Below are 25900 nucleotides of genomic sequence, written 5' to 3'. Positions count from 1 at the left end.
TAAAGGATTTAATTTTTACAACTAAACGAAAAAAAAAAAAAAAAAAAGCTGACTAAGAAAGCTGTCTTTATTTTCTTTTTTAGTGAATAGATGATTTTGTATATACTGAGGGAGTAACAATCTAAGAAAGCTGTCTTTATTTCCTTTTTTCGTGAATAGATGATTTTGTATATACTGTATTTACTCTTTCATTTATGTAGAAAAACAAAATTAATATGAAGTTTGGTCCTATAAAAAGAGGTGGATATTAAATATTAAAAAGAGTTATAGAGAGACCATGAAAATCTAAAACACTAAAACTAGCGTCTTTCCATCCTTTATGCATAATTAAGATTTGTTATAATTAAGTAGATAGAGCTAGCAAGTTTGGTCTCTTGGCATCTAGCTTCATTGAGTATTTATGTTCTGGCTGGGGAATGGACACCAGCTGGCAACAGACTTGCCCAGCCGATGGGGAATGGACACTTGGCGCGTCTAAGTTCCCATTCTCTAAGATCCCTTTCTCTCACCAAAGGACCATCCCGTATGATTGGTCTTGGTCGTCTCCGAATAGTATCACTGTATCAGCTGCAGCCCCGGTCTGCATAAAAGAATAACAACCAATATAACTAGACTTGGATACAAGCTATCAGAACCAAGTTAAAAACTCAAAACAGAACATCAACAAGCAAGATCCTCTTCCAAAACGCCAAAAAAAGAACAAGACAGGAAGCTACCTCTCGGCAATATATGCAGATGATTGGAATATTGGACGAAGAAGATGCTTCGTTGCTCCCACTGGTGCTTGAACCACCAAGCTCTTGGGTTGAAATGACTGCGCCAAGGTCCATAGCTGAGAGTCGATTCTGCTGCTGTGATAGTAAACCACTAGGAGCCACAGTGCCTTGTTGGTTCAAACTATCTTGATCAGATTCATTATCCACTACAAATCCGATCTGCATATAAGAATAACAATCAATATCACTAGGCTAATATAATTAGCAATACAAGCTATCAAAATCAGCCGCTATAATGACTTTCCAACTCATTATTTATTATAACCTGCTATGTTAATGTTTTACATAACTAACCAAGACGACCTCACTACTTCTCCTCTTATTTCACACCAAAAAAAGCTCCGACGAATTAATCCTAAACCTAGAAGATTGATTATTTACCAAGTTAATCACTCCAAACAGAACAATAACGAGCAAGAGACTAAATAAGAGATAGAGATCTGAAAATCTTCTTCATGAGCAATTGAAACACAAAAATAAAAATAAAAATAACGAAAAACAAAGATTGTTTCAGACGTGAAAGACAAGGAATCTACCACTCGCACGTCGCAAGAAGCGCAGGTTAGGAAATCGGAGGTTCTTTCATATTCATCGGGTAACGCTTCACGATACCTCAGAGTTCTGCTAGCCATTATTCTCTTCTCCTCTCTGATTTGTCACGGTGATCAATATGACAATATGCAATCACGAAGGCTAACGGCGGATTTGACGCTACTTATATATATATATATATATATATATAGTTAATGCTTAGGGCGAAGTCGGTGGATTCATTAATTTGTAATATAAACCCCAAGCTTTCGACAAATTACGAAATCAACTTATTATTTTTTATAACTACAAATCCAAGACCAAGTCTATAATAAATAACTAAGAGACCTAAATATCTTCTAATCATGTTTTACAAATCTTTTTCAGAGTAATTTTTTTTTTCTTTTATCTTCTAATCATGTTTAGCTTTCGGAAATTTAAAATATTAACCTACGACCAAAATTTTCGTGCAATAAAATCCTAGAGCTATAACGGATATTCAAAACAAATATGATTGATCAAATCCTATAGCTCAAAAGAAGAATCTGTTGGTCATTAATTTTCTTTATTTTTTTGAAATATCCAAACAATAGAATATTGGTTCTCAAATCAATGGCTATAATACAATAGAATCTGTTGATGTCAAGAGCTAGTTTTAATGCAACAGAATCACACTGTCAAAGTGTTAATGTTTATTTATTTAAAAGGAAAACAAAAAATTAAAGAGAGAAACTTAGCAAAATCCTCAAAGATGATTACTTTGGGTGCATCAAACTCATTGCTCCTATCAGAGAGACTTTCATCGTCATATACAGACTCTTCCTCTGGTCTGGATTCATAGCATCCAGTGCTGCATATGTTTCTGTTGGTTTCGTCTGTCAATATCTGGATACCACATTCAATAATGTCGAGCTCCTGGGATGAGGTCATGAATTTGAACAACACCTCGTTATCCTGTTCAAGCCACCCGTCTTCCTCAAGAAGCTCAATGTGTATCATATATAGATGTTCCGCTTGGACTTTACGGAGCTGTGCCTTAAACAAGTTATCCTCATTGGGGCAACCGTTTATGCGTATGCGACACAGTAAAGCAACGTATTCTTCTTTCATCTCTACTGTAGGAGAAACCACGACGCAAATCCTAAATATGGAGCAGAAAGATGAACGGATGGTCAAGGAATTTCCTATAGCTCGGTGCAAGAACTCCGCAGGTACTTTCCTTCCTGGTAAGTATGCTCTCATCTGACCTGCTTTCTGTGTCATCACTTTCCGTGCTTCTTCACCCAAATTGAAGCAGTTGGGAAAAATGAAACCCACAATTGGAGAGTCAATAGAAAAAGATACGGTCTGGAGTGATTCACAAGTTTCTACTGTTAGTCTCCTGAGTGAGCCAGGGAGCTCTGGCAGTGATACAAGTTTTGGACAGCCACCTATGTAAAGCGATTTTAACACAGGGAGATCTTTGATGCAATCAGGAATCCTCTCTATCTGTGCCCGTTCTCTCTATTGACGTTATTGCCGAAAAATTATATGTAATGACACTGCCATATATACTGAGAGTCTCAAGGCGAGACCAAAGCCTAATTGATTCAAGCATTGCTTCTAACATTGTGTCTCCTATTATGAGTGATGTGATGTTCGTTGAAATACCTGGAAATTGCCTCAACTGCCAGCATCCCAACATCCTGAGTGATTTAAGAGATGCTAAGTTGAAGTGAGTCGGAACAACTTGCAGCTGTAAACATAAATTCATCTCCAACTCTTCTAGTTTATGAAGATTTCCAACAGATGAAGGAATCTCTACCAAACTCCAGCAACCAGTTATATCTAGTCTCTTGAGATTTGTAGCATTCGAAAGATCTGGGAGTTCCTTCAAACTCAAGGACCCACACAATTCCAACTTGTTGAGACTTGTAAGAGGCTGGTTACAAAACGACACAACAAAAGAAGATCATCAACATATGAAAGTACATACTTCAAATATCCAAAATTTAAGCAAATATTCGAAACCAACCTGAATTCCTTCCCAAAGCGTCTCTAGCTTGTTATTTTGCAAGTTGAGTTCCACAAGATATTCTGGCCTAAATGTAGAAGGAAGACACTTTCCTGGATATACCTCCCAATGTAAAAACCTTAAACGATTTGGAAAATCCATGTCCTCAGGTACAATCACTCTAAGGTTTATATCACGTCTTGTCTCGTAGATGCTTAGAAATCGAAGATTACGCATATTTTGAAAAGCTTTTGCGCTTATATATACGCCGTTGGGGATTGCCGAAACATTAAAAGATATGCCCATCACACTTGCACAACCCTGATCAGTACCAAAAGATATAAAAGTTAGCACAATAAGGTTAGGTTCTGTGAGTCTTTTGCATATGACTAGATTTAACGGGATATATTTATAAGAAGAAAAAGAACTTACAGAATCTGTTTCGAGGACATCACGAATCTTATCAGCATCAATTAAGATTTTGCGTTTCCAAGTCTCTTGGTTAACCGCATTTCTTCCCACTTGTTGTAGTAACTTGTGCATCACTATATTTCCTTCGGTCGATCTTTGTATAAGAGATTTATCCTCGAGGGTTTTTAAACTGAGTCTGACATTCAAGTTATCATCAGCAAGCATTGCTTTCACATGATCATCGTCTTTGTAGTTGAAGAAGAATGCAATGAGGAGAAATAGCAATTGATCTTGCTCATGTAAACTGTCATATCCAACTCTTAGTACCCTCTCGATTTTTCGATCAACTGGATAAAAGCTATTTTCTAGCCTATGCAGTGTATCTTCCCAGTCAACTTCTTTCTTTCCGCGTAAAGATGAACCCATGACCTGGAGACCCAATGGAAGGTTGCTGCAAAGCTTTGTTACTCTTTCGGAAAGATCTTCAAAACCATCTTGTGGAGTGCTCTGTCTAAAAGCATATCTACAAACGATCTCACGAGCTTCTTTTGGAGTTGGAAAATCCACATAGTAGGTATTCTTGATACCACATTGCTCAAAAATTTCTTGATCTTCCGTGGCTATGATAATCCTACTCCCAAGACCAAACCAATAAGTTTCATTAGCCAAAGCTTCAAGTTGCTCCAGATGGTCCACATCATCAAGAATGATAAGCACTTTTTGGTCGCATAGCCTTTCCTGTATTGCACTAAAATGGTCTATCCTCATATCATTTTGGTTTAAAATCTTGGAAAGGAGTTGCCCTTGTAACTGCGACTTCAAACCATACTCGTCAAGACTGCTATTATAGCTTCCCCTAACATTCTCCATGAAACATGTAAGCTGAAACCTATCAGACATCAAGTTCTGCAAAGCTTTAGCAATGGTAGTCTTACCAATACCTGCAGGACCCCAGATTCCAAAAAACATAGCTTCATCTTCATCATCTAAATGTAACAAAGACTGTATTTTCTCCAGGTGTGTTTCAATACCCACCATGCCTTCAAAATCTCTAGAGATTGTAGTGTTCAGTTTGTTTGAAATATCTCTAGCAATTTTTCCAATCATCTTCGATTCATTATCCCTAACAATAGAAAAAAAAAAAAAAAAAGCAAATCTTTATGTGAAATTTGAATTTGCAGATTCAATATGAAAATTTACCAGATTCCAAAACTAACCAGTTTAGGAAGTGTTCTCCGGCTATGTTACCCACATCGTTGAGAGCTTGGCTCCATCTTCGCCTCTTCTCCTCCGTTTTACCACCACAAGTTTTCTTGAAAACTTTCCAGATATCTCCGGTCTGTTTGCGAACATCAGATGGATCTACTCCGTAGAAGACAGTCATCACTATTTGCCCAATATCTTCCTTGCACTTCATAATCTGCAACAGCTCATCCAAACACCAACTGGATGAAGCGTAGTTTTTCGAGAGCACTACGATCGAGATCCTCGATTCCCTAATTCCTCGTATGAGTTCAGGGGAAATGGTTTGGCCTCTCTCGATCCCTTGATCGTCGAACATCGTAATCCCATTGCACATAAACTGTTTGCGTAAATGACTGAGAAAGGTTTTACGGACGTCTGGTCCGTGGAAGCTCGTGAAGACGCGGTATCCCCAGGTGCGAGGCGAAGCAGAGGAAGAAGAAGCCATGAGAGACAGAGAGACTCGAGTAGCGAGTAAAGTTGAAGTTCACAGACATCATGAACGATGGAGGAATTGGAAAACGCGTCCTTCACCATTGACTCTTAAGTTTTGACTTTGAGAAAGAGAAGTCCCAATAATTTAATGGTTTAATTTTGTGTTACTAAACCAGCTTGGCGTTATTAAACCGGAACTTTACCTTCCGGTTTCGGTTTATCAATTTGTATTAGAGGGTTTTGCAATTTATCATCTCCTGAGACTGAGATTGTTGTACCTGAAGCCTAACCGAGGAGAGGAGACGATGCGCGGAGGTCGACGGCGAAGAGATTGTTTTGTTCATCGGAATCGTCAGAGAATAGGTAATCGGGCCAGTGTAGCGAATATGTAATCCTTATGCCAATTGCAGGGTCTTCGTTTTCATCTATAGGCAATCAAATCATTTTTGATGCTTTGTGGCATCAAGATCCTGACACCACATTCAGTGATCTCGTAGCCGTGGATTTTGCTGTTGAATTCGAACACCATCGTCTCCGTGCCTGCTTCAGAGGGGTCGATGTATAGCAAGCCAGAGTGAAATATGAAAAGATGCTCTCTTCGACATGCGGAGGCTTCGAGTATGCTGAACTCCTGGCACTTGCCGTTGATGCGACATAGCAGCTTGGAAGAATAATATATTTTTGTGGGGTTTCTTTGGTTTTAGGGGAAATCACGACGCAGACCATGCCTGAGGTCATGTCTCCGTGCTTCTCCACCCAGTTTGAAGCAGTTGATGAAATAGAGGCGCGCTTCTGGAGTGTATAAAAAGGGCTTAATAATGTCTCCAGTGATTCACAATTTTCTGCCCTGAGCTACTTGAGCGAACTAGGGAGCTCTGGCAATGACGTGAGTCTTCTGCAGTCACGTATATAAAGTTTTTCTAGCTGATGAAGAGCTTTGACGCAATCTGGAATCCTTTCAATACCAGAACCATTTAGGGATAGACGTCTGACACTATTCGGGAGACGTGTCAATCCCTTGAGATTTCCACTGCTGCTGCTTATTTAGAGATTCTCAAGACGACACCAGTACCACGACGGGATCTTGTTTACTTGGTCTAACTCTGGGTTGTCTGACATGCACAGATCTTTGATGTGCGTTGAAATAACTGGAAATTTTCTCAATCTTGAGCATCCGGTCATGTCCACTTCTTCAAGGGATGCCAAGTTCATGTGTTGTGGTATGTCTTGTAAGTTTATGCAATTGCGCATATTCAACTCCTGTAGTTTATGAAGATGAGAAAAAGTGGATGGAATCTCTACCAAACTCTCGCAATCTCTCCAGATTTGTAGCGTTTGAAAGATCCGGGAGCTCCTTCAATTTCTTGGACCAAGACAAATCCATATACTTGAGATTCTTAAGGGCCTGAATTTTGTACACAGTGAGAACAAGCATCATATAAACTTTGAAGAGAATTAAAAAAAAAACTTTAAATGTTTTCTTAACTACTGTATATTGTATATATATAACACCAACCTTCCTTCCTTCCCATAGCTTCTCGAGCTGCGGGCTACATCCAAATAGAGCTCGACAAGATATTCTGGATTAAATGTCCGAGGAAGACACTTGCTTGGGTATGCCAACCACTCAAGTAACCTTAGACGTGGTGGAAACTCCATCTCCTCAGGTATATGCATTGTTCTATCAGTATCAATTTGCCGTTTCCAAGGCTCCTGTCTACGAATGGCTTGTTTACCCACTTGTTGTAGTAACTTGTGTATCACTACGACTGGCTTGATCAATGCCCCCCACCTGCTGAAGTATCCCTCAGGATCTATCTCTATCAGAGATTTGTTTACTAGGACTTCCAACCAGTTTTTGACATCGCAGCTACCATCATCAGCAAGCATGGCTTCCACCAGATCGCAATCGCGGTTGTTGAAGAAAACTGCAATTTAGAGAAATAGCATTTGATCATTTTCATGTAACCTTTCATAGCTGACTCTTAATACGTCATCGATTTCTCGACCAGGATTAGTTTCTAGCCTCTGCATTACACATTCCCACTCTTCCTGCTTCTTCCCAAATATAGTCGAACCCATCACACAGAGACCCAGTGGGAGGTAACCACATAGGTAAGCCATTCTTGTTGCAAGCTGCTTAAAACCATGAGGTGGAGAGCTTCGTTCAAAAGCATATTGGCATAAGATTTCAAGAGCTTCTTCATCAGATGGCAATTCCACATGGTACGTATTGTTGATGCCACGTTGCTGCAGGAGATCTTTGTTTTCTGTGGTTACTACAATTTTACTTCCAGGACCAAACCAATTAGTTTCCTTAGCCAAAGCCTTTAATTGCTTTACATCATTCACATCATCAAGAATGATAAGCACTCTCAGGTCGCTTAGCCTTTGTTGTAACACTCCTAAATGGCATATCCTCGTACCAACTTGATTCAAAACCTCTGAAAGAAGTTGTTCTTGTAACCGCAACTGCAGTCCATAATCGTGAAAACCACTATGATTGCTTCCACTGAGGTCCATAAAACATGTAAGCTGAAACCTATGAGAGAGTAGGCTCATCAAAGCTCTTGCAATGGTAGTCTTACCGATGCCTGCAGTACCAGAGATACCAACTATCATAGCTTCATCTTCATTATCTAAATGTAACAAAGCCTGTATATTCTTCAAGTGAGCTTCAAGTCCCACCATGTCTTCAAAATCCTTTGATGGTGTGTCGTTAAGTTTATCAGAAACATCCCTTGCAATCTTCTTGATCATGTTCGCTTCATTATCCCTGACAAAATACAAAGAAAAGAAAAGCACCATTTCAATCAAATAGCCAAAGTGACAGCATTTGATTAGCACTTAATAAGACGTAAGAAATTTAAAACACAGATTGATTGAAGACAAACCATTTCTTGAAGTCTTCTCCAGCAATGTTGCTCACATCAGTCAAAGCTTTGCTCCATTCTTGTCTTTCCTTGTCCGTCTTATTCGCACAAGTTTCATCAAAAGCGATCCCGAAATCTCCAGTCTGTTTACGCACATCGGATGGCTCCACTCCATAGAAGACGGTCATCACTATCTGTCCCATAGCTCTTCTGGAATCCAATATCTCCAACAGTTCATCCAAACACCAGCTTGACGAAGCATATTTTTGGGAGAGAATCACGATCGAGATCTTAGACTCTCTTATAGCTCTTTTGAGGGAAGGAGAGAGTTCTCCGCCTCTCTTAATCTTTTCATCATCAAACATAGCTATCCCGTTGCCTTAAAACTGTTGTCGCAAGTGACTGAGAAATGTTTTACGGACGTCGGGACCGTGGAAGCTTGAGAATACTTTGAATTTGTAGTTGCGAGACTTGAAAGAAGAAGAAAGAGAAGCCATGAGAGACATGCTGAGATAGATGGAAATGGGATAAACGAGATGGAAGATAGGTAAAAAATCAGATACTACTTTGAATGTGTTATTTCGGGAAGCTGAAATACAAAAAGGAAGCTTCCGCGTAATTAGGCAACCGCGTTATATGAATGTGACAGACGAAACTTCAAAATTGTAAAATAATAATATACAAGACTTTAAATCGTTTAAAAACATCTACAACTTTACATATGGGTCTCTTAAGTTTTAAGTGGTGGTCCTTTTTGGAAAAAAATACTATATGTTAAGGGAGATTAAAAATATGTTACTGCTGCATTTTGAAGATTCTGCGACATATATTCACTAGAAAACTATGAGTTAGCAAGATTCTGCGACATATATTCACTAAAAAACAACATTTTGAGGAGGCCAAGCATATCTTTAATTTGATGGTTAGCACTTAGCAAGGGTTGTCTCCCAAATGTTGTGACTTACTCTTATAAATGGATATTGTAATACAGTCACTTACAGCACTCTTATCCAAGAGTTATTTCAAGCTGGAGATGTGATAACGCCGAGGATGTTTTCAAACAGTTGCTTTCTGCCTTTCTGGTGGTGTGTTTCCCAGTAGTATGACATACAACATGTTGTTAGACGGGACTTTTTAAAAACGAAAACTAGAGAAGGCTTTAGTGGTATTCTAGTATATGCAAAAGAGTGAATTGGAACTCGATATATATTTTGCAAGTTATATCTCGGAAAATTGTTTAGAGTTTCCACTTATTTACGGGGTCTTGTCACTGTTTTTGATACAAAATCTTATAAAATCGAGAGTTAAAATTTGGAAACAAATAAAAAGGAAAACAAATCAGTTCTATCAAAATTGTTTTTTGGTTCGGTTTTTTTTTTACTTTGGAAGAAATCTCACGTAATTCTTCTTTTTCATCCAGCTTTCACTAGTAAATACTGTATAGTAATTTTCCCACTTAAAACCCTCATTTCGTAGTAATTAATCTTGCACAAAATTGTCTTTTTTAGATTTGTTAGGAAAAATACTAAAATCTATGAGTGCAAAGTTGGTTGGTGACACGTGTCAAAGCATGAGTTCGGAAGTGGGGTTGATGACCTAACTCATTGAACTTCCGACAGGTCCTAATAATCCAAAGTTATGGTTTCACAAATTTTATAATTTATAGTGTTCTTCTATTTTATTTTAAATGGATAATAATGTGTTTTAAACTTTAACGACGAGACTCTCTTTTGTTTTCAATTCAGAAAACGACTTATATCTAATTCCCAAAGTTACAATATTTAATTTCCTGATAAAAAAACCAAACTAAATAATTTATTACAAAATATTTCAATTTAGTAAAATGGACTCTATGAACTTGATTAAAGTATTACCAGATAAATATGAGTAGTTATTAAAAAAAAACGTTTTTTTTTTTGATTTAATGTTAAATTTTATTCAAAAGAGAGAAAGAAAAAAACGTTTTACATAGCTTGTGTGTTACTTTTCAAAAATAAATACAAGGAAAACTGGTGCCAAACCAATAGTCTCAGTTGAGTCTAGTTGAGTCTAGCTACGAACCAGGGTTGAAGAAGGTAACCTCCACTGATGGTGAGAAGGCGATTCCGAACGTTCTTAAGAAAAACATTTTTAAAAGATGAATATCTCAAAAGTAGGTAAAATGCTTATCAATCTCTATCAAAAAAAAAAAAAGAACAACATGACAAATGTATCCTTAAACTTGGCCAATAAACCTTATAAATTTCTATTTACTTTTTTTTTCATATTTTCTACATTTTAAACTCTTTAGATTTAAATCTTCTAACTCCTAACTCTCTAGATTTCAAATTTCTAGTTTTTTTTTTCCTTCAGAAATATCAAAATTCAAGTTTGTCTTTATTAGAGAGTTTATTGATTTTAATTGGTGACAGCTAAACACTACTATTGTAAAATTAAATCACATTACCTATGCCAGTCTTCCCTTTTTTGTGTAAATGCTTCAATAATAATTTTTCCCCTTTTTGGTTATTTTTCTAACAAAGTAGCTACCACAGTTTTGTATAGTAGTAGTATTATCTACAAAATTAAATTATAAGGAGCCAAAAACTACTGTAAATCTGTAATTATTGTTTGCATAATTATTTATTTCACCAAAACTGAAAAGGTCGCTTTATTATCAGTTGGGTATGGGATAAAAGCAAAGTAAATACTTTAAGACCCAAATATATATAAAAGTCAAGCCACCGTGCAATACAAGTTGAAATTTTGTTGTAAGTTTTAAAATTCATTAATCTATATAAAAAAAAAAATAAGGAGTTGAAATTATTATAGTATTACTTAGATTAGCCCCACACCTAATGTAGTGCACACGAGAAACCTAAAAACTAAAAGAGAGATAGATTCGATTCTTCTCACACCACACGTGCGCTTCTGTGTCACCTTTCTCTTTGCAGTTTCCTCATTTTCCTGTTTTTCTAATTGAAAATATCTTGAAACTCTTTTTCCCTTCAAAAAAAATATCTTCTTTTCGTATTAAGAATAGCTTAATTTACTAATCTCGTCAAAAACGACGAAATAATTTGACAAACAAAGTTCCATAAAAAAAAATGAAAAATCTTAAAGTTGGATTAGTAGATAAATTAATATTTTCAAAACAAAATAAAAAAAAATAGTCAAATTCTTTGCAAGTTTAGTAATGGACGAATCTACCCTTAACGATGGAATACATTTACGAAGAAAGAGTAAATAGTGGCACACCTTTGTCTTTGTCTTTGCCGTGTTTTGACCTCAAACCTTCGTCTTGACACACACGAACACACATATATATATATACATATGAAGGAGATACCATAATAATTCCCAGAAATTTCGGGTTTACGTGTCGCTATTATTTGTAAATGTTTTTTCTTCTTTCTGATTTTGATTGTTGAAGAAGAAGAAGTTTTGTGTGATTTATTTACTTGAGAAAAATNTTTTTTTAAAAAAAAAAAAAAAAAAAAAAAAAAAAAAAAAAAAAAAACAGAGAGAAAAAAGATGAGAAGCGGTGCTAGTGGTGGAAACAACGTGTTGGATACTATAAACGCAGCTGCTTCTGCTATCGCTTCCTCTGACGATCGTCTTCATCAATCTTCTCCGATTCATGTGAGTCTTCTCTTCTCTTACGCATTAGATCGAACACTTTGTATGCAAAAATCGATTACTATGGAAAATAATCAGACTAGATTTTTATAGAACCTAATTTTAAGTTTCTGTGATTTACGAATTCTCGAATCTTGATTTTGAATTTTTTTTTTTTTTTTTTTTTTTGGGAAAACAGAAGAAGAGAAAATGGTGGAATCGATGGAGTCTGTTGAAATGTTTCAGATCTTCGAGACAAAGAAACCGAATAGGAAACTCGGTTCTTGTTCCTGAACCGGTATCAATCTCTTCAAATTCGACGTCTAATTCCGGTTATCGTTCGGTTATCACAACACTTCCTTTTATAGCACCACCTTCATCTCCAGCTTCGTTTTTCCAATCAGAGCCACCTTCAGCTACACAATCACCTGTTGGAATCGTCTCTTTTAGTCCTTTGCCTTGTAACAACCGTCCTTCGATCTTCGCCATTGGACCTTACGCTCACGAACCTCAATTGGTTTCTCCTCCGGTTTTCTCAACTTACACTACTGAACCATCTTCAGCTCCCATCACACCTCCTCTTCTTGATGACTCATCTATCTACTTAACCACTACAACACCTTCTTCACCGGAAGTGCCTTTCGCTCAGCTGTTTAACTCCAACCATCAAGACTGTCATAATAAGTTCCCAATGTCGTCTAGTTATGAGTTTCAGTTTTATCAACTTCCTCCTGGTAGTCCACTTGTTGGTCAGCTTATTTCCCCTAGCTCTGTTGTGTCCGGTTCTGGTCCAACTTCTCCTTTCCCCGATGGAGAAACCGCGCTGTTCCCTCACTTCCAAGTCTCTGATCCTCCAATGCTGTTGAGTCCTGGTACATTGCATTGTCCAAAGAAGACTGTTACAAAAGAGCAGAAGATTGTGAGACCGCATAAACCGGTTTCGTTCGATCTTGATGCGGATCATGTCATTAGATGCGTGGATCAGAAGCTAAGAACAACGTTCCCTGAAGCATCATCTACATCATCATCGGATCCAGAAGCAATGAATCATTCGTCTCTCGGGTCGAACAAGGAGTTCAATTTCGGCACGGATGAGAAACATATGACCGTTGATGAACATAGATCTTCGCCGAAGAACAGCAACGATTGGTCTTTCTTCCCTGTGATGCAGTCAGGTACACTTAGCTAACCTTCATCTGAGGATTTTAGTTATTATATAGATTCTAAAAATTTTAGAAATCCGATTCGGACACACAAAGAACTTGGTCAGGATTCAAGAACGAAAACTTAACTAGTAATCTTATTTAGTTTCGTTTGATTTTACATTAGTACGTATGATGTTTCTCTACTATATAGAATTTTTTAGATGGTTCTGTTCTGGTCTCTCTTTTGGTTTTGTAATAAATATTTGGCGTTGTTATGTTCGTTGTTGTATATGGCTTGTCTCTATGTAGTTTTTGTTTTTGTTTTTGTGCATACACATTTGATCGCATTTGTAAATAACATTTAATCTTTTTTCTTCAGAGAAATTCCAATAATTCTATAGATATGACAGTTTTAGACTTCTAGTTCTGTACTTCTGTTTTTTTAAAAAAATGAAAATTCGCAGTCCGAAGAACTCAATAATAACAATTTAGCTATATTGATGCTGTCGAAAATAAAATAAAAGTTATCTATATTGATAAAAATCAAAATATAAATTTGACTTTTTTTTTTTTGGACAAATTTTTTTCAGTTTTGACTAATATCTAATTATGTACTTATAAGTGATTTGTATCCCTTGTATCTAAAATTTTAGAATCTAATTATGTACTAATCCCTAGATACAAGGGAAACACCAAAAACCGAAACTCAATCAAGGCCTTCCTATTCGTTTTTTTTATTCTCTTAAAGCCTTGACTTATGCTCTCAAGTCTCATATAACCAACCAACTTGAAGCACACACGTTAAAAATAAGAAAACAAACTCTTTCGTCGCCATGAAACTCAAGGGACGAGAATGTAACGGTACAAGTGATCATTATTCAGATTCGATCCCTGATGATATGACGTTGGAGATTCTTGGTAGATTGCCCGGCAAATCTCTTATGAAGTTCCAATTCTTATCTAAATTGTGGTTTTCGATCATCCGAAGTCAAAGATTCATCGATTCCTTCTTCTCTAGGTCTTTGAGTCGAGGTCCACGCCTACTAATCACTTTCAAGAACGGTGAATTCATCAGTGGAAATACTGAGAAGCGTTTGTTCTTCTTCTCAGCTTCAAGAGAGGGGGAGCAAAAGTCTTCTTCAACTTTGGTAGCTAATCTCGACATGACAATAGCTTCCACGTTTAATTATTTCTACACACGAGGTACTTTGGTTCATGGCTTTATATGTTGCTCACATCAAGGTCGGTTCTTGATATGTAACCCTACCACGAGACAAATTGTAACATTACCAGAACCTGGAGATAATAATAAGTTAACTTTTAAATACTTGGGATACGATCCGGTGGGTGATCAATACAAAGCATTGTGCATGATGTTTTCTCGGGGTGATTTTGGTGATCTAGAGCACAAGGTTTTAACACTAAGAAGAGGTGATACTAAAAACCTTTCATGGCGGGAAATCAAAGACAATTAATACCGAGCCTTATTGTCCTTCAACGAAAGGAATATGCATCGACGGAATTGTCTATTACGGTGCTATAAGACCAAATAATAGGGATAAGGTTATAGTTTGTTTTGATGTTAGGTTTGAGAAGATTAGTTTGATCAATCCACCTTTGATTAAGGAAAAGTGGGACCATGGTGCAGACTTGATGAACTACAAAGGGAAGTTAACCTTTGTTGACACAGCCGATTTTTATAATAACCCCATGATTAGATTATGGATACTAGACAATGTTGAAAAACATGAATGGTCAAAGATAACATGTCAGTTTTGGTGGTCGCCTTGGTTTTGTCCTAGTAAGATACGTTCGTATTCCTTCATAGGCAGCAATAAAACAGGCGAGATCATTCTGGCTCCACAATTGTTGTCAAGCAAACTTGAACCTTTCTACATTCTCTATTATAATGTAACAAGCCAAGGCATCAGAAGGGTTAGGCTTGAAGGAATTGCAGATAATGAAGAGTTCAGGCGTCGTTATGGAATTGGAAAGAATGGTGATTGTCGTGTTTATATGGCATCAGAACACTTTGAAGATATTACCTTTCTTTAAATTTTTTTTTTCTTTGCTGATCTCTCTAATACAAGAGCATGAAGAAATTTGTTTTTTCTTTTATTTTTTACGAGTTTTGATTTTTAGACACCATGCAAATCTAGTATAATCGCAATTACTTTATATGTTTTAAGAAAAATCTACATCACAAAACTTAAACAAAGTCACTCTTTAAATTAAACACACACAAACCTATAAATTTTTCTTTCATCTAACCGTTGAATCCGTTTTCCCTCATCTTCTCAAGGATAGATGTGCCCACACTGTCCCATTGTATATCGCACACAGTTGAAAGTGAGAATGAAGCTTCTAATGTGTTTCTTGTTTAGGTACATTGTTTAGCTTTAAAGTATGAAGATATTTGATATTTTGTGTATTGTGTTGTGACTATATATAGGTTTGTTTTAAACCAAAAAAAAAAAAAATTGTTAGAGGCAATAAAAAGTGAGATTTATAGCAGAAAGGTAGGTAGTGAAACTGTGAAAGTTTCTTCTTATTTGTCATCTTAAATTCAACCATGACATGCAAGAAAACTCAAGACAGTTAATATCATCTTTTATCACCAAATCGATAAACCGGTCAGGTTTATACGCACTTTTGGTTCAAATAATCCCACCTAAACCAGTATGCAATTGGAGAGTTAATAAACCAGAGTCAACAATCCCCTAAAACCTAACTAAACCTTGTAGGTTTAACTCTCGTTACCTTATTAGGAGGAGGATAATATTTAGTTTTAAAGGCTCCCATATCTCTTTCTTTTTTTACAGCAAATTTCCTTATTTCTTTTGTATAGTAGATTTAGAAAAGGTTTATAAATATGCCGGTTTATGGGTGCAGGGTCATATCAAAGTCGCCTTTGTCTCCACGAGTAACAAAGGCTAAGAAAAGAAAAGTGTCCTTTTTTTCTCAAGAGATATGGATCTGGATCATAAGCAGACGAGTTTTACGTTTGAGATGGATAACTTCTCCGAGAAGGAATCTGTGATTAGAACACAAAACTTTTTAAGCGGCGGTTGCGAATGGTAAAAGGAAAAATATTATGTGTTTTTGATTTTTAACTCATCGTTAATTAGATTCAACATATACAACGTAACTAAGAAAGCAGATGGACTTGGAATCAAAAAGTTACAACTCTTACAACTTTGAATATTCAAAAACTTAAGATTTGACATCCAAGATTTCTAACCTAAGAACGAATAGACTACCCTAATCTCCTCTTATATAATATTGATCTCCGACTTCGAAGAAAAATCTTTTGAATATATGTTTTTGCTTGAACGGCTAACCCTAGCAAACTCCTCTTGAATCGTTTTTATATTCGTCGTGTAATTAAGAGGATCCTCTAGGTTAGTCTTGTTTGATCCGTAAGCCTTTGAATCTTCATTCCAGTATCTTCAGCATATATTTTCTTCCTTCATTTGAATATATGTGCTTCTTTCAGGTATGTTAAGGTTCATCCCAAAGGAGATCACATTGATGATCACTTGTCTATGTACCTCTGCGTTGCGGATCCTGAATCACTCCGGTTTGGATGGAAAAGAAGAGCTGCTTTTTCCATCGCCCTACTGAATCAATCAGGCCAAGAGCTCTACAGAAAAGATGGCAATTTACTACTACTTCAATCTTATATATCTTGTATGATATATTATTGTTGAAGAAATTATAAAATTAATTATAATCTTTCTGGTTTTGTCTTACTACAGAACCGTTTGACCAATTGTTCTGCGCTGAGATCTCACAAATGGGTTGGCCAAAGGCCTTGCCTCTTGAAAAACTTCACGAAAAAGGCTTTTTGGAGAATAATAAACTCATCTTGAATGTCCAAGTTAAAGTAGCTCAAGTTGATGATGAAGGATCTGTAACTGGGAATGAGATGTTATATGTCAACGGTTTCCAAGTTCTTTGTTCTCAGGTAGATATGGTTACAACTTGTAACTTACAAGGTTTATTATTTTCGACTCTGGTACATATTTATCTCGTCTACAGGTGACTTCAGTGAGTTGGATTTTCGTGGAACACCCAAACGTTGCAGTGCATTTCAAACCAAAGAACCAACTACTGAAGACAGCATACATGAATATCCTCCTCGGTCTAATCGAGACACTGAAGAAGCCTCTGCATAGCATCACTGACACTGAGCTAAACAACGCTCAGAGCGATTTTATCGAGCTAACAGAAGCGGGTTTCAACCTAGACTGGTTGAAGATAAAGCTTGATGAGGTTTGCATAGAGAGGAAGACCGCAAATGCTGATGGTTCTCGAGTCCAAGAACTCATAAAACTCATCAAGAATCTCAAAGTTGAACTTAACCAGGAGCAAATTTTATCATTGGAGCATACAGTGTCGAATCTCAAAGATGAGCATAACAAGAACAATATTGTCAAAACACTCTAAACTTCAAGTATGTTTCTTTTTTATTTTGTGTGAACAATATTCAAATTCTTATTTTAGTAAAATTTAGGTGAAACCAATTAATTTGAAATTATTTGACCCTATATACAGTAGCATGCACCGAGTTAAGTCAGTTTTCCATTTCGTTTTGGAAACGACTTAGCTGATTTCCTAATAAATGATTTCTTCAGCATTGATCTTTCCTTTGTAATAAAGAGTTATATAACTTGAACTTCAAGCATAGTACACTTTAACAACTAAAAAACGAACTCTTTATATAGTCGCCATGAACCGCAAGAGGCACAAGTTATATCACTTTGATCAGATCCTGATGATCTGACGGATGGAGCTTCTCAGTACGTACGGAACAATCGATTTAAGGCTCATTGTTCTATATGCTGTCAATTTAATCTCAAGTATCCATACTAATTACTTGTTCTTAAACATCAAGATTAGTGAACGACAATTAATTTAAGTATTTTTTACAGCGATGACAAAGTTAATTAATCAGCAAAAAGCACAAAGGTTAAATATGTCGGATAATGTGAAAGACAGATGTATAAAGATTGAAAAAGAAACAAGGACCCCCACTTTTAAACCCAATTAATGCCGTATTTTTTAAGTTGAAGTGCCGCTTTCGTTAAGTCTCAATAGTCAATAGTATTGTTATCTATCATTTTTTTTTTTGTCAACTGTTATCTATCATTCATAGCCAACAAAAATATAGTATATGATTTAGAGCATTTACTAATTTTATGTCAATTGGATTATACTGTAACGTGACTTTTTATGATTATATATATATGGTGCTGTTTTACAAATTTACTGCATTTCTTTTCTTCAAAATATTACAATTTAAACGTGTTTTGTTTATAACATTTTAGAATGGAGTCATGAAGTCTAGTAAACGAGTACATTGAACTTTTAATTATTGTCAATTATCAAAACACGAAGTTTTGTTTTATTAACCTTTTTTCTCAATTATTGTGTTCTTGTGGAGGAAATGTTATAGGTCGACAGAATTTATCCGGATTACGCGTGGGAATTATATTTTGCCAAAAAACAAAAGTAGGAATTATATGATATATCATATATGTATCATATTATTGCTATTTTTATTTGTTATTATATTATTTAGTCATAAAGATTTTTTTGGCTCACCAACTTAAGTGGCACTCTAATGGCATTGGCCCCTTAAGATGTAGGTTACCATTAATTTATGTTGACATATTATAGTTGTCACTGATGTATCTTTTTATAAGTATATATATTTCTCACAATTGTCAATACATATGGTTATAAGTTATAACTTATAACTTATGAAAAAATGTCAACTTGTCCCATCAACAACATATGTCTCATCCAACACACTGGACATGATATCATAAGCACTTGAAACTGTTAATCTAGTAGCTAGCTTACAAACTCAAATTTAACTCATTGATCAGAAAGATGATTATAAGTTTCAATTGGAAAGCAAGCTATGAGTAAATATAAAAGATTAATTACTAGTGAACTTACTCTATTATACATTATAATAGACCGATTGATTGAAGGATAAAGTACTAGCTTGTTCCTTAAAACAATTTTCGCCTGAACAAAATCATGTGTTTAATTAGGAAGATGATTATGGAGACAAAGTCATAAATGAAGAAATTAAAACGCTGATACAGTGTAGGTGAATTAATATGTATACAATATTAGATTATAATAAACACACAATGATCACAAACATATAACACTACACAACACAAACACATGACATGCATTGCAAGTTGCAACTATACGTCAACATTTTTGGTTGGGAAGAATTATCAACAACAAACTTTAATTGCCTTATTAATTGCTCATACTTTTTTAGATTTCTTTTCACATTTCATTTTATAAAAAAAGTCTATAAAACAATTAATACGATTATATCCTCACCGTCCATTCGACACACACTTGTTCTCTTTTTATATATTCTCTGCTCTCACCTCAACTCCACACACTAAAATATCAAAAGTTAAAATATCACTAAAATGGATGGGTCGATGGCTGTGATCATCCTTACCGTCATCGTAACCTACCTTATATGGTTCGTTTCTATACGCCGTTCATGCAAAGGTCCACGTGTCTGGCCTTTACTGGGCAGTCTTCCCGCACTCATCACGAACGCTCACCGCATGCACGACTTCATCGCCGATAACCTCCGCAAGTGCGGCGGCACGTACCAGACGTGCATATTCCCGATCCCGTTCTTGGCTAAGAAACAAGGTCACGTGACTGTCACGTGTGACCCCAAGAATTTGGAGCATATACTAAAAACCCGGTTCGATAACTACCCCAAGGGTCCTAGCTGGCATTCGGTCTTCCACGATCTGTTAGGAGATGGTATCTTTAATTCGGATGGCGACACGTGGAGATTTCAACGGAAGACCGCCGCATTGGAATTCACCACCCGTACGCTTCGCCAAGCCATGGCTCGTTGGGTTGATCGAGCCATCAAGAACCGTCTCGTGCCGATTCTCGAATCATCTATGAGTCGAGCCGAGCCGATCGATCTCCAAGACGTTCTTTTACGGCTCACTTTCGATAACATTTGCGGCTTAACGTTCGGCAAAGATCCGCGAACGCTCTCTCTAGAGTTTCCTGAGAATGGATTCGCGGTGGCTTTTGATGGAGCCACTGAAGCCACACTCCAACGGTTTATCATGCCGGAGTTTGTTTGGAAGATAAGAAAATGGCTTCGGCTCGGCTTGGAGGATGATATGAGCCGAAGCATCAGCCACATAGATGATTACTTATCGGAGATCATTAATACACGTAAGCTCGAGTTGCTGAGTAAGCAACAAGATGGATCAAACCATGATGATCTACTGTCACGGTTCATGAAGAAAAAGGAATCCTACTCGGATAAGTATCTTAAATTCGTGGCGCTCAATTTTATCCTAGCCGGAAGGGACACATCATCGGTTGCTATGAGTTGGTTCTTCTGGTTGGTCAGTCTTAACCCACGAGTCGAAGAAAAAATCATAAATGAGATCTGCACCGTTTTGATCAAGACGCGTGGCACCAATGTGTCGAAGATGACCGACGAGCCGTTGACTTTCGAGGAAATTGACCAGATGATTTACTTAAAAGCGGCATTGTCCGAAACACTAAGGCTATATCCATCGGTACCGGAAGATTCAAAATTCGTTGTTGCCAACGATGTTTTACCAGACGGAACATTTGTTCCATCGGGATCTAACGTTACATATTCGATATACTCGGTCGGGCGTATGAAATTTATTTGGGGTGAAGATTGTCTCGAGTTTAAACCGGAAAGATGGTTAGACGAAAACCGGGAAGATATATGCAACCAATACAAATTTGTAGCGTTCAATGCTGGTCCACGGATTTGTCTAGGCAAAGACCTAGCTTATTTGCAGATGAAATCGATTACTGCTTCGATTTTGCTCCGGCATCGGCTTACGGTAGCTTCAGGACACCGAGTCGAGCAGAAGATGTCGTTGACGTTGTTCATGAAGTACGGTCTTAAAATGGATGTGCATAAAAGAGATTTGACTTCGACGGTGGAGAAAATGGTGAATGAGATGAGTACATACGGTGAAGTTAAGTCGGTAGCTGGTGTGGCATAAGTAACGTGGACGATGGTGCTGATTTATAGTAACTTTATTATTGTTGTAAGCAAATGAAAACACGTATATTTGTGATTCTTGTTTATTGTTTTATATATATTGATAATAAAACTGTCTTACATCTTTTTCTTTCTTAAAATACGAACATGATGATAAACTCCTAGAACGTTCTTGAAATATATAACACACAATTAAAAAGTTCAATTTTGTTATTAAAAAGACTAAACAGCGGATAGAATTGATCTGGGGAAATACTAAATAAATCAATGGTGACGGTTAGGTGCGTTACTTAAATTAAGTGGGATATTTAAAGAGTTGTTAATTGCAATCTCTATAAAACATTATTATATATATATATACTGTAAGTAAAGCGTTACTAATTATATGTGCTTTGTGTATTTCAGGAGAACATGTCATAAAGTTGACTGATCTGTGATTTGGTTTTTAACCAAAAACGTGTTTTATAATTCATTTTGAATGATCGAGCAGACAAATTTCTAGTTCCTTTTGGTTCAAATAAACTGACTTGATTTGGTTTCTTAGTTTTGAATTTGTTTCTTTCTTATACAAACCGGAATTCTAACTAAAACTGAATTTTGTGTGGTATATATATCTTTAAAATAATTCTAATGTTGTTAAATATTAATACGTTGAATAACTAACCGGATGTATGATTTCTTCTTTTTGGTCTAATATTTTGGTTTCAATAAATTTAACAACTTTTCAGGTATTATAATTTTTTAACATTTAATTAAATTTTAAATGTTCTTATTGAATAATATTTGAAGTAGAAAATGTTTAAAAATTCATGTAAACCGTTTTGATTTAACAAAGATTATCTTAAAAAATGAATGTTAAATTTTGTTTAATGTGATGATAAATCGATCTTGGCATTTTTTCTATTTTTTTTTGTCAATAAAGTACAAGATCAGTTCAATCGAACCAAATAGAAAAAAAATCGTTTACATAGGTAATTAAATGCAAAATGATATTTTCTAATTCGCTTAATACAAAATTGAAAGTGTTATAATTATAATTTATTTTGGTTACTCATGATGTAAATTTAGATACTTAAACTTTGTTTTTTTTTATTGTTGTGATTTATTATTTAATACAAATTATGAGAATTATTACATAAACGATTCTACCATTGACAATTCTTTCTGATCCTATTACATCTACCACATACTACAAACTATAAAAGTATTATTAATTAACTTTTGATAAAACCATTAGACAAAAAACTTCTAGAGATTAAAAAAACTCATGTTGTTTTCTTTACCAACAATTAATAAAAGATAATCTAAGAACATAACACAACTTTCTAGAAAACCAAATTATTATCCTCCACTGGTCTAATATAGTTGTAGACATCTCCAAACTCCATCTGACGCATGTAATCATGCTGATTAGCTGCACCTACATCCATATTAAAGACCAGCATGGGTAACAACAACAAATCACTACTAAGCATTCAGATCTATACAGATTTTTGTTGTTGTAGATGACCATAAAGAGGTTCTTTAGATAGATATGTGAAAATAATAAGTGTATCTAATGTTGAAAGTAAGCAAACTGTGGTAAATGCATCAAATGTTAAAAGAAGAATTCATTTAGAAGAATTCACTTTCATCTAATGTTGAAAGTCAAATGTTTTGTATTTATTACTTACTAATTTTTCTTGTAGTGTAAGTATAAATTACTAGTTTTTTTGTCTCAAGGTTCGAGGTCAAACTGGAAGAAAACGCATAAGGTCAACGGTGCCAAGCAATGAAACCACCCAATTTGAATGTTCTAAGTTAAGATGCTCGTCCAAACACGTGAATATGACATTGACATGCAATGGTTTTATACATTAGTTACATATATTAGACGTCCGAACTCCCAAGTAGCATCACATAATAATAATTCACACTCTTCCACATTAACGGTTTTAGAATTTTTAGTGTATAGCAGTATCAAAAAGTGATCAAGATCATCTAGTTTAAATATTGTCGTTGCATCATCTGTCCGAGTTAAATATGTAAAATACTATAGTTTATAATCCAACTATATCTAATTTTTTTATCATTACATATTTTAATGTTAATAATTATATATGATTGTTGTAAAATAATAAATTAATATTGACTAAATTTGTGGTTTCGGACACAGACCATTCCGCACAGCACGAAACGGTTTTAATAAAAACAAAAATATAACAGACTAAAACTCTAATAGAACTAATTTGTAGTTTTAAATAGAGACCATTCCACACAGCGCGAAACGGTCTTAATAATAATTAAATACGGCACAAAAATATAGAATAATCATTCTTTTAAAATATTTAAATGATTATTATCTCATAAATAATAAATACAAAAAATCAAGAAAGATATATTGTAAAATAAGGTTTTTTCAAGTTTCCTCTAATTATATATAATCGATTACAATGTAATTTATGTTATATATCTAAGTAAATACATGATCATAATCAATAGGAAAAAATCATGATAGAGCTGAACATCTTTTTAAAAAAAGGTTTAGGTATATAACAATATAAGAAAATGTAAAAGATCAAGATTTCTTATTTTAATTTGGTCATTACATCATATTTATGAGTTAAATACATAAAAGCTATAATTTGTAATGTACCTATATTTTTATTATTATCACATGATTAAAAGTTAATAATTAGTAACGACTAAATCTATGCTTTTAAAACCGTTCCGCAATGGGTGGAGCGAATTTAACAATATCAAAAAATAAAATATTAATCAGGTGTGACAGAAAAACACAAAACAAACATTTTTATTTTTTTAAATGATCATTTTCATAACTAATAAATTAAAAATTAAGAAAAATGTATTATTGTAAATAAGGTATTTTCTCGGTTACCCCTAATTATATATCATCACTTACAATGTGTCGTCAGTACTAATCATATCTTTTTATACGTTATGTATGATAAAATTAATACATAGAAAAAAACACGATATAGAGCTGCCTATCTTCAAAGGAAAAAATAAATAAAAGATATATTGTGTATAATCATTGAATGACGAACAGTTAAAAATTTAGGTTTGGATACAATATACTATTTTTTGAAACTATAGTATTCGAACAGAATCATATCTTCAAATACTTTGATATTGTATTCTCCTAATATAATCTTCACAAATCTGTTGGTGCATGCATAAAAAAAAAATGTTTTTGTATATTACGTGTTTATACACGCACCTTATTTGTTTAAGTGAGAGTATCATTGGGATGTTATACTACATTTTGATTATGTGCTTTTTTAACATTGACAAATCAATAACAACGCGTCTCACAAAAATAGCCTAACGTGTGACATCATTATCTCTCAATCTAACCGTTAAGATCGATTAGGTGACGTGTTAGTAGAGAACACATGATGCATCCCCTCTTGTCACTTAACTAATTTTTCTTCTTCTTCTTCTTCTAATTCTCAAGTTTCACTTCTTGATTAAATGATGCAATTAGCAAAAAGTGATAATTTAGTTTATGTTCGAATCCATCAACTATAGTATTTTTTTGTCCAGTTAACACCCAATGAATTGGAATTATTTCACATTGTTCCCTTATTTGAAAATATTACTATAAATAAAGTACTAAAACTCACCAAACTAAGCATAAATCAAGGAAATAATTCTCAAATTTGAGTGTTACTAAATAAATCTTATTCGTTTTTTTTTTATCAATCAGACAACTAAGAAACAAAAAAAGATAAAGATACTCATTATTAGTCATTAGCTTAATTAGTCCAGTGATCAAGACTTTATAAGTATTTCTTACTAGTTTTCAAAACTTTTTTTTCCTTCATATATATATACGGTAAACAAAATAAACAAGAAAAAAATCAGAATAAAATCGGAGCTCTGTCTTTTCAATAATTTTTTTTTATTTTTTTTATAAGCTCTGTCTTTTTCCAGAAGAAATAAAAAAGCTAAAACAGGATATTAAATAATTAAATTATCGGTTATATTAGTATTAGCAATCTTTAATTAGGTAAAACATATTACTACAAAGAGATTAACGCACCAAAGAAGGAAATCTGAAAGAGTGAATGCTTTCTTCAAACGCGCTCTCTCTCCTTCTTTCTCTCTCTAGTTCTTATTCTCTCTCTCTCTCAGCCTCTTCGTCTTCTTCGTCTTCGTTATCTCTTCCTCTCTCTGTGTGTGTGTCACTAAACTCAGTTCACTGTTAGTGAGAGAGGAAGCTCTTTTAAAACTCTTTTATACTTTGCATAGCCTCACTTGTTAGCTTACGATTTTAGGGATCTGAAACGCTTTACTGTTTGTTGTTGTCTTTGCGATTCTCGATTGAGAGAGTCTCTGAGCTCGCTGGAGATTTGATTCCATTTCTCAAGCTGCTGAATCTGGTAATTTTTGTTTTCCTCAAGTAATTTAGGTCTTCGATTAAGCTTTCTCCATGAAATTGAAACATGCTTTGGGTCTGCGTCTATGTTAATCCTCTGATTTTTCTATGTATGTGTCGATTTGAGCAATTTTTGTAGTTCTAGCTTAGGGTTTTCGTTTGTTTGTTTCTGGAGTTTTCTAGGTAGGTACAAATGGATTCTGTTCTGTGTAGATCTGTTTGTGAGGTGGAGATTTCAAGTTTACTGTTGCCAAAATGGAACTTGTTGTGTACCTTAGCTTGAAGATGATCACATTGATTTTTTTGAAATACTTGTAACGTATCGCTATATTAATCTGGAGATAATACTCTTTTGGTATCATGCTATTTAAGAATTTGCTTGAACTCGGGGTTTGTCTTCTTGTTAGATTTTTGGATTTGGGTGATTTTTTTTTTTTTTTTTTTTTTT

The 25900-nt window shown here is 35.0% G+C and overlaps 5 protein-coding genes and 2 pseudogenes across 7 annotated transcripts in view; 4 read left to right on the top strand and 3 right to left on the bottom strand.

The window, feature by feature from the left end:
• On the bottom strand, positions 232-1489 carry LOC104753044. The gene is made up of 3 exons (XM_010475320.2): positions 1313-1489; positions 717-935; positions 232-580 (listed from the first exon to the last, which is right to left on the bottom strand). Exons 1-3 carry the CDS (start codon positions 1406-1408, stop codon positions 506-508), a joined length of 390 nt encoding a protein of 129 aa, XP_010473622.1. The 5' UTR covers positions 1409-1489; the 3' UTR covers positions 232-505.
• On the bottom strand, positions 1856-5778 carry LOC104753042 (annotated as a pseudogene).
• Positions 5776-8823, bottom strand: LOC104753043 (annotated as a pseudogene).
• Positions 11721-13430, top strand: LOC104753041 (uncharacterized protein At1g76660-like). The gene is made up of 2 exons (XM_010475319.1): positions 11721-11882; positions 12058-13430. The coding sequence occupies exons 1-2, from the start codon at positions 11775-11777 to the stop codon at positions 13045-13047; spliced, it is 1098 nt and encodes a 365-aa protein (XP_010473621.1). The 5' UTR covers positions 11721-11774; the 3' UTR covers positions 13048-13430.
• Positions 15974-17452, top strand: LOC104754166 (MATH domain and coiled-coil domain-containing protein At2g42470-like). Its single transcript, XM_010476306.1, has 4 exons — positions 15974-16080; positions 16500-16660; positions 16762-16970; positions 17045-17452. Exons 1-4 carry the CDS (start codon positions 15974-15976, stop codon positions 17450-17452), a joined length of 885 nt encoding a protein of 294 aa, XP_010474608.1.
• On the top strand, positions 19395-21196 carry LOC104753040 (cytochrome P450 86A7-like). The gene has a single exon (XM_010475318.1). The coding sequence runs from the start codon at positions 19471-19473 to the stop codon at positions 21070-21072; it is 1602 nt and encodes a 533-aa protein (XP_010473620.1). The 5' UTR covers positions 19395-19470; the 3' UTR covers positions 21073-21196.
• The window catches only part of LOC104753039 (mitogen-activated protein kinase kinase kinase YODA), a 7509-nt gene continuing 6716 nt past the window's right edge, over positions 25108-25900 (top strand). For all 3 annotated transcript variants that reach the window (XM_019238204.1, XM_010475317.1, XM_019238203.1), the window contains exon 1: positions 25108-25456. The gene's annotated coding sequence lies outside the window, so the exon portion shown is untranslated. The remainder of the gene's footprint in view (positions 25457-25900) is intronic.

Source organism: Camelina sativa, chromosome 16, assembly GCF_000633955.1.
Source record: "Camelina sativa cultivar DH55 chromosome 16, Cs, whole genome shotgun sequence".
Lineage (NCBI taxonomy): Eukaryota > Viridiplantae > Streptophyta > Magnoliopsida > Brassicales > Brassicaceae > Camelina > Camelina sativa.
This window is presented reverse-complemented; position numbering and strand designations above follow the sequence as displayed.